Here is a 9,367-nt window from a genome sequence, read left to right as displayed (position 1 = left end):
CGGGGCGGGTGACGAGGCCCCGCCCCCTCGCGCCGGGCGCAGCCAATGGAGCGGCGCGGAGCGCTCCCGCCCCGGGCGCGCGGCGGCCCCGCCTTGCCGCAGTGCAGCGGCGGCGGCAGCGCCCCCTCCCGCCCCGCGCGCGGCGTCCGGTCGCCGCGGCAACGCACCGCCCCGCGCGGCGTCACGGTGACGTCATGGTGACGCAACGGCGCGCCTCGGACAAGCGACGCGGCCCGGCTCGTCACTGCGGCGGGAGGGGGGGGACGCGACACTGCTGCGGGGCACCGGTGACGTCACGACGGCCTCGGCCTCGCTCCGTGTGACGTCACGCCGCCCCCCTCCCTCTGGTGCTGCACCCCCATCCCGCCCAGCTCAGCTTTCCCAGCAGAACCCCAGAGCAGTCACTCTGCTTCTCGCAGTCAGAGTTCACCGCCGCATTCCCGCCTGCCAGAACCCTACAGCGAAGGAAAAGCCTGGCCGCGAGAAGTTCTTACCGCATGCCAAAATAACGCATCAGACACTAGAATCAGTCTCGCTAATAAGGTCGCTAACAAGCACAGCAAAATAATTAAGCGAGAGTGTGTTAACGCACTCCACGCTCCCACCAAAGAGAAGGAGCCTCCGTTTAAGCTTTCCCAGGTTTTCAGCTGATGGAAGTATTTGATCCACTGTCAAGTATAAAAAACAGCAGCAGAAAACTGAATTAGAGATAATTACACAGAACAGCCCAACCACTGGGAGTGGCTCACCAGAGTTACTCTGCAAAGGCTCAGACAGTCCCAATCCTGTTATTTCACCCACACAGTTTGATTCCTACTGTATGTCTACTATTGCATCAAGTATGCCCAAACATTTTAAAATTACTTCCTGTGGGAAGCCACCCAAGCCTGATAAAGACCAGCCCAGATCCCCATTTCCCACATAACAATCCTTCCCAATCATGCCACATGTAACTTCTGTTCCTTCGTGGCAATTTGGCAAAAATCAGGGAAACAAATAATTTTTTTTCCAAAAACCCCACTTGTAAATTCTGGAATAACACAATGAGGACACAGAATGCAAGAAAAGCATAGGAAAATTCAGAAAAAATGATTTTACCAATCTAGAGAAGTATCTGAAATCTAAATTCTCTAAGTCAGTCTGAAAGCTTCCCTTAGGTCTCAGAGAAAGCAAAGCCCACTGATTTCAAACCACCCCACAGCCACCCACAGAATAAGCTAATGCTGGAGTATTGCTGTGTTCTGATGACATCCACTTACTTCATGATGAATGGAAACTGGATGGCATGTCAGAGAACTGGAACATGGTTTTTTAATCAACCTGAGCTATTAGGCAGTTCAGTCCCCCTCTGCTGGCTTTTTTAAATGAGGAAAAAAAAAATCAGTATTTGAGAATAAACAAAAAAAATCAGTATCTTAAATTTTACTCATTTGCTGTTCTAGAGACTGTGCTTGATCAGTTACAATCATTCAAAGGTACTGGAACTATCTTTTAGTATTTTTAATTTCTAAAACCAAACCCCTGTGTTTATACTCTGACAGCATCAATAATCCCTGTCATTTGCTCAAATCTGATAGTTTTGTGACTATTGTGAAATTCAGGGAACTTCAGTAGCTCAAAGCAGGCAAGAAAGATGCAGGGGTGCCCTGCACTGACATCATGCCTCTGTTACCAGTCAAACCAGTTACACCAGTACACTTGTTCCAAGGAGAGATTATCCAGCTGCTTAAAGGCTGAGCTCCATGTGGCCATAGAACCCAGGGGACAGAATTATCAGCCCAAAGCTGCTTCACATTGCTCTGCAGAGGAACCAGTCCAAGATACAAGGAGAAAGGAAAAGGATGTGTCTCACCACCTGTGGAGACACACAATTACTGCTTGCCATTACAGCCCCAAAATGTTCACCAATCTCAACACTTGGGCCACACCTGCATGGATAAAAATCTGGAAGGAGTTACATAAGAACATAACTTTTTGTGTTATGTATTGCAAAACAAGTACAGTTCTGCCATGATTGCAGTCAAGAGTATTTCTACACTGGTGCATCAAGAAATTCCTCTGCTGGTTTCCAAGTTTGCACCTCCTCTGGAAGACTTTCATTGCAAACAGATCAGATTTGTAAGAAACTACATTTGCTTTGTATTTACCTCACTAACAAATTTCACCAAGACTGCCAAGTGAGTCAGAACAACCTTAAAATCTCAGATGGAGTATAATTCCACACAAGAAAGCGTTTTTGAACCTGTGCAAAAGTGGCCAGTTTATTGGGTTTTACTAGGCAAACTGAGTATTTAAAATTTATTATTCAGAAAGCTGAACAAAGCTTTGACCCTGTGCATGCTCATGTTCTGTTTGCACCCAGAGAACCACTCAGACACGGAATTTGTCAGTAGCTCACATATTCAAGCAGATAATGGTTGACCTACTAAACAGGATCAGTAAGATTTCAGTAAGAATAAACTAAAACCTTATATAAACAGATGTCAAAACTCTGTTACAGACTTCCAGGTCTGCTACAGGTATATAAATAATTCCAAACAATAACATAAAGGTAACCAAGTATGTACAGACCTCAAAATAAGAGCTGATTGCCTAATGCTTAAGTTAAGTGGTATTTCAACAACCTCTCTTTTCTGATCTCCTCTTCTACACTCTCCTGTTGCAGCCACACCTGCTCCTTTTGGTCTTCTCCCCTTCCTAAAGTTGTGCAAGTCTTGAGCAGCCTGTCCACCAGCCTTCCTTTCCACCCAGTGTTCATTTAGGTCTTTTTTCTGTAGCCTGACACATGGACAGAAACAGACAGTGAATTGTAATGTGTATTTTACTTCAATGAACTTTAATACCCTCCTGCAATCAGTACAATCAATTGTGAGTTAAATAACTAACTTAATTTCCTCAGAGCCTTCTTTTCCAATTAAAGTAATTGCAAGACTGAAAGGATCAAAATTCTTGTTGAGATTTAATAGATACAATGATGACGGCGACTTGTAGGCTAAGTAAAACAAATATAAAGACAACTCAGGTAAGAATAACCTATCTTCCTCTAAAAGAATTGTTATCAAAAGAGTACGACCTGAAAGTGAAATTAAACTTGTCTTTCTAAAAACGAGACTTAAAACATTCCAACAAACATCATGGCACTGCCTTCTCAACTTGTTCTGAGCCAGAAAACAGAAGAGAGAACAGGAAAAAAACCAGCCAGAAAAACAAGAAATCTACGTGAATGGATACTCTACCAAAACCCACAGAGCTTGGGGTTTATTTATTCATTCATTTAAAGACCCTTCCTCTGATTGAAATCTTTCACTGCCACAAAAGAGGCTGACAGTCCATTAATTACATCTCAGGACATTAATTAATTCCCTCCAGGGACACACTCTGCACACAGGACTGTACACTGATGCCCCCCTTCCCCCTTTTGCCTCGCTGGGTTTTAGCTTTCAGATTTTTTTTTGCTATTTTCACTTCAACAACAGATAAAATTTTCAAATACAGATAATTTTCTTCTATGCCCTGGTACACAGGGCAATGTCTAAGGAACATGTTCTGTTTTAAATCTATTAAACCTATTTTCAAGTTTCTCATTTGCCCTTTAACTACTCTTTCCTTTACAGCTGCACTTGAAAATCGAACAATTTACTATAAATTATTCTAATCACCATCTCCCAATACCTGAGCACAACCACTTCAATGCATGTTCTATTTACTAACAACAGGCATTCAGAGATTACTTTAAAATCAAGGTTCCAGCATATCTGTCTTTTCAGCCACCCTACCTTGATAAAATTGTGCTCATTTCAGGCTTTTTGAGAGTTTTGTTGTGTTGAACAGACTTGTAAGAACCCAAGGCCAGCAAATGCAATTAAAATATAAATACTGAAAGCTTTGTTTCCACATAATGGGTGTTGAAGATCCCTGTAGGAATGATCAAACTGAAACTTCTCAATCAATTAAGCAAAGGCCTGTGCCCTACTTATATTTTTGAGTACCTTTAAAATAAAACAGCTATTTTAATGATTAAGATAAACTTAGTTATTTAATCCACTGGTGTAACCTTCAGAAGTTCGACATGTTATACATACATACTGCAAGGAAAAAAAAGTTTTAATTATCTTTGCTTCATTCAACAAAAAACCAGAACAGTATTTCAAGACAGAAGTCTCAAACACTCATTTGAAGAAAATACTCTGAACAGTCTTAATATTTTTATGGCTTTTGATAAACTGCCCTCAAATTTTATGGGCAGATGCAAAATTTACCACCTGAAAGGCAGCATAAAAAGCTTGTCCACGACCTTCTCTAACTGAGACAATTAAGCAAGAAATGTTACTTTTTCTTTGATGTTCCAATTAATTTCAACTTCCCCCTACTCAAGGCTTTCCTACTGCTTAAAAATGCAGGATAGATATCCTGACACTCGTATCAAATCAATACAGAACAGAAATAGGCTGAGATGCAGATGGCTGCTGATAGACTGTGGACAGGCAGCTAACAGGCTACAACACAACATGGCTGAGAGTGATGCAAAGTTAGTTAAGGGAGTTAACAGCTAATGAATGCCTGACTGCAGAACACCCTTTCTTCTGATGTCTTTTAATAAACAAAAGAAAATAACTGGAACTACTGGTGATGCCTCACTGTTATCCCTTTGTAAACTCTTTCTCCTCCCCTCCTTCCTTTTTTCTAAGAGCTCAGTTCTTTATGACAGAACCCTACTTCTTACGAAAAGCAACTTAAACCTTTTAACTATTCAATTGTGTAAATCTGCAATTCTCCCTCCTTTCAGAGGGAGACAATGTGCTATTACTCCTTTATGGTTCTGTGTGTGAAGATTTGGAGGACATCTCACAGAAATCAATCTTCCCTTTGTACATCTATTGAAGAGGCTTCTTGTCCAGCAAATATTCCTAGGAAAACTGGGTGTTAATTTGTCTCCTAAACAAGAATGGCAGTCCCTTATTTTTTTTTTTTTTGTTTGGTTTTTTTATAAATGCCTCACTTCTCCCATCTCAAGATCTCAGAGTTGCTGCCAGGTGGGTGGATAGAATCACTGATGTACAGCCTTAGGTGAGTCAAAAATAAATACCACAAATTTGAGCAATCATTTCTCCATCCCTTCACCAGCCAGTAGCAGCAATAACTGGTACAGACCCACCAGTGTTCCACTACAAACCAGATTTTCAACAAACCCTAAGTGGTATCAATAAAGCACAGTTCAGTTGCTTTGTTGATCCAAGTGCATCAGAGTTCCTGCTTCTCTCCACCAGCCACAGCGGAGTCCGACACAACGGGAACTTTGCTATTTGCAGCAAAAACAGTTTCAAAAGCAGCCTCCTGCTCCTCTAAAGTCACAGCAGCAGGGGCTCCTCTGACAGCTGTGCTGGGAAAGGCTGGCCGCTGCTCCGTAATCCTTTCCAGGTCCACTGTTCTCCTACCTCTTCTTTTGCCCAGGACTTTGATGTAATTAGCTGGCACGAGTCCTGTTGTTTGGCCATCATAACTAGCCAGAAGCCAACCACGGATCTTGGGTTGTTGTTCTGAGGAAGAGAATGCAAACGCTTCAAGTTACAAAACAATTCAACAAAACGGAACAAAACTACTCATTAAGTTTTATTAGAATGGAAGTAATCATTTAATGGGGAGAAAAAAAATCAGTGTGGGTGAGAAATTTGGTCAAATAAAGTGGTTTGGGGGTTTTTTGTTTTAATTTTCAAACTCCTACAGTATAACTTGCTTCCCATGTGATTGGGAAGTAAAGCCAAAATTAAAAGTTTACCTTTGGGTGCTAATCTTAGCATGTCACCAGCACGGAAAGAAATTTCTTCTTCTGAGAGAGCATTGAAATCATATTCTGCTCTTCCAACCACATGGTCATCTTCTCCACTTGCCCAGTTACTAGACACTGTTTTCAAACACAAATCACAAGTTTATCTGCTTTGAGTTACCAAGTTAGGTTTGTTTTTCAAAGGAAAATGAAGAAAACACTTTAATTTCCTTGCTAAAACTTCTCCAATAGAGAAGTGACATGAAAAGCAAGACTTGTTGAGTAAATCCAACCAACAATTCTCCCACCCAACCCAAACTGCCACACCTAATAGAAAGGAACCAGAAATAGAGAGGAACCATGATTCTGGAATCACAGAAAGCCTCAGCATGAAACCACATCCTAACTCAACAACAGGCAGGCTGTCACTTGCACCACATGCCTAAAATTCAGTACCGTGCCCCAGTATCTATTAATTACCACTGCTGTAGTGTGAGATTAATCACTATACAGGCAACAACAAAAGGAACAATACATGCTGCACTTCTCTGGTGCTGCAGGTCATCTTTACCTGTTTCTTCGTCACTGTAGGTAGAAAGCAGCTTCCAAATCAGGTAGGGGCCTCCCATTATAACAGCAAAGAACAAGAAAATGGGCCAGGATTTTGCAGAGTTAGCCACCTTGTCTTCAAGGCCAGCACGAGCTACTTTGCCCTCACTCTCAGCCCACAAATCCTCGTTCTCAGAGCTCTGCCGCAGACCCAGCAAGCGCTGCAGGCGTTGGTAGAGGTACCTTATAGTTCTCACTAGAGCAAAAGCTGAGAACACCTTGGTGAAGTGAATTTTGAGGCGGGAGAAGTGGTTGGCCACATCCAACACAGCTCTGAAGCTGTTGTAGACTGCTGAGAAGGTTGCATCCATCATCATGCTGACCGAGGCAAAGGCATGCACGATGCTCTCGATGGACTGAAAGGCACCTCTGCTGCTCTCCTCAGCCTGCTGGACGAACCTGCTGGGAGGAATGCCATCGGCACAGAAGCGGTTATAGCCCAGACCTCCGTAGCCATAGCTGTAGGGACTATAGCTTCCATAGAAAGAGGTGCCATATGAACCATAGGCTGGAGAAAAAGAACTGCTATAGGCTGGCCTGAAAGTGCTCAGGCTGCTGCTTCCCGTTTGCTGGGATGGCCTTGGCAAAATGGGTGGAGGGATTCGTGCCACCGTGGGTTGTCCGGGCCTGGTCAGCAGGTTGTCACCCAAGTCAGCAGACCTAAACAAATTCAGATAATCAAGATCAGCACCCAAAGTTTAATTTTTCCTTTCCACAGAGCCCTCAGCTAACTCCATAAACACCACGGTGAGTTTCAGTAGTGCTGGGATAGGGAACTTGGGAGCCAAACGCTCAGTATGCTGTACAGCATTGGCTGGAAGTAAAAATTCTGGTCAGGAAACACAGACTTTACGGGGAATAAAACTCCCATAATGAGATATTCAGTGTAAACATGCAACTGGAATGTAAACATGGAAAAGCTTTGTCTATTTATTGTATAATTTATTGTGTATTTAATGTATCAACACGTGAAATACACAACCCAGAGCCATCAAAACTGCTGCTCTAACGCCCAGGTCATTCTCCTGCACATGAGAGCCTCTCATAGGCCCTAAGAGGAATTTTTAGGAACTTTCCAATCTGAAAGCTTTATTTCCAACACTTGTTCCCAGCTCTTCTATACAATGAGCCAATGATACAGCAGGAAGGAACTTTGAGAGCTCCTTTGGATCCACTCTTAAACGGTGGCATGACCCAGCTGAGAATCTAAGTAATTATGCAACAATGTGTGCAAGGGCTTTGGGGTCCCCAGTTTCCCTCTCTACCCAAACTACCTGATTACCTTTGTGCAGATTGTCAAAGGGTTGAATCTGCTACTGGTAAGTGTTGGCAGAAAGAGGTACTATGACTCCATTATTTGTACTTAATTTAGTCATTTTTCTTTTCCTTTGTATGTCCATAAGTTTAAATCATTTTACCAACACCCTTTGTAATAAAACTCTGCAAGTACTTGACTGGCATTTGACTTCTGTCAAGCAGCTTTTTGTCCAACTTCTGCCATTTCAATAAAAATATATGTTCCATCCACATATTATCACCCTAAAAGTCAAACATTTTATTTCCCATGCTTACTGCCTCATCCCATGACTTCCCACTCCTGCAGCCCAGAAAAAAAAGAAGCAAGTCAAGCTGGAATGGCTATGGAGCTGCTACTTGCTGAACTATTTCCATACAAGGCAGGGAACAGCTTCCTCTCAGCAAAACTTACAGGTTTCCACAGCAAAGAATCATATTTGTATCTTTACACTGCTGTTTTTTCCATCACAGACTGTAACTCTCTCAGCGGTTGAAAACAGGAGGAAAAATAAGTTATTATCCCAGCAAACAGAGCTACTGTAACTCAGTAAGTCACACTACAGTCCTCTCCCCAGTAGTCAGCTTGGAACACCCCACTTTAAAGCTGCTTGCAGCCATTTAGAATGGGGTAAATAAACCCAGAATGGAAAACTAACACCAAACTTCTGGCTCAGCACGCTGCAGGCTGCAGAGAACGTAGCGAAGTTTCTGCTCAATGTTTAGTGTTGGGCCAACCTTTTGCCCAGTTTCAGCTCTCTGCAATTGCAATCACCAGCACCAAGTGAAAAACAAGACGAGTATTCAGCCACCGAGCGAGCTTTCCTTGACTTCTCATGAAAAGGAAGGAGCATACAAACACTTTCTGTGCATCCTTCTCCACGAGCCGGTTGGGTTTTCTGGGAGAGCTCCCAGAAGATGGGAACACACACGAGACTGACAACACACAGGAATGTTTTCCAAGTGCTGGGGGTGACACGCAGCTCCCCCAGCGCTGCAGAGGCTCGGGGGCTCACAGAGCTGCACAGCGGCCAGGAACGGACTGAGAATGCCCCAAGGAATGGACTGTGAATGCCCCAAGGAATGGACTGTGAACTCACACCGGTGACACCACAGCTCTCCCTTCCCCACACCGCACACGCAGCTTCCCTCAGACGCCAGCGGGGTTTGGGCTCGAGCCCCGCACGCCGAGCCCACCCCTCCCCGCCCGGCACAAGCCCCTCACAGTGCGGGGCCGCCCCCGGCCGCCCGCCCCGACCGAACCCCGGGGCCGCGCACAGCCCCGGCGGGGCCCGACCTTTGAGCCCGCCCTAGGGGAGCGGGCCCGGCCGGCCCGAGGGGGCGAACACCCATGGCCGCCGCGGCGGGGACACCCGGGGAGGGACGGGCGCACTCACTGGAAGGAGGGCGCGGTGCCCGGCAGCCGCCGGGACTCCCAGGGCTTGGGCGGCGGCGTCGCCGCCATCGCGCCCCCTCGGCCCCGCTCGGCTCCGCTTCGGCACCGCTCGGCTCCGCTTCGGCACCGCTCGGCTCCGCTTCGGCCCCGCTCGGCTCAGGCTCGACCCCGGCTCGGCCTCACTCGGTCCCGCTCGGTTCGGGCTCGGCCTCGCTCGACCCCGCCCACTGGCAGGCACTACGCGGGAGCGCCGAGCTATTCCACCAGCCACGCTGCGGGCGCGGCGCCCCGCCGCGCCGGCTGAG

At 45.5% G+C, this 9,367-nt stretch overlaps 1 protein-coding gene across 2 annotated transcripts; it reads right to left on the bottom strand.

Moving 5' to 3' along the window:
- Positions 1 to 1,288: 1,288 nt before the first annotated feature.
- Positions 1,289 to 9,193, bottom strand: PEX13 (peroxisomal biogenesis factor 13). 2 transcript variants are annotated; one of them, XM_069008918.1, is made up of 5 exons: positions 9,064 to 9,193; positions 6,336 to 7,033; positions 5,777 to 5,902; positions 5,436 to 5,537; positions 1,289 to 2,778 (listed from the first exon to the last, which is right to left on the bottom strand). In XM_069008918.1, the coding sequence occupies exons 1-5, from the start codon at positions 9,129 to 9,131 to the stop codon at positions 2,759 to 2,761; spliced, it is 1,014 nt and encodes a 337-aa protein (XP_068865019.1). In that variant the 5' UTR covers positions 9,132 to 9,193; the 3' UTR covers positions 1,289 to 2,758. The 2 variants fall into 2 exon arrangements, with proteins under 2 accessions (XP_068865019.1, XP_068865018.1); XM_069008917.1 differs by having other exon boundaries at positions 1,289 to 5,537.
- Between the last annotated feature and the right edge of the window lie 174 nt (positions 9,194 to 9,367).

This window comes from Aphelocoma coerulescens, chromosome 3, assembly GCF_041296385.1.
Source record: "Aphelocoma coerulescens isolate FSJ_1873_10779 chromosome 3, UR_Acoe_1.0, whole genome shotgun sequence".
In the NCBI taxonomy this organism is placed as follows: Eukaryota; Metazoa; Chordata; class Aves; order Passeriformes; family Corvidae; genus Aphelocoma; species Aphelocoma coerulescens.
This window is presented reverse-complemented; position numbering and strand designations above follow the sequence as displayed.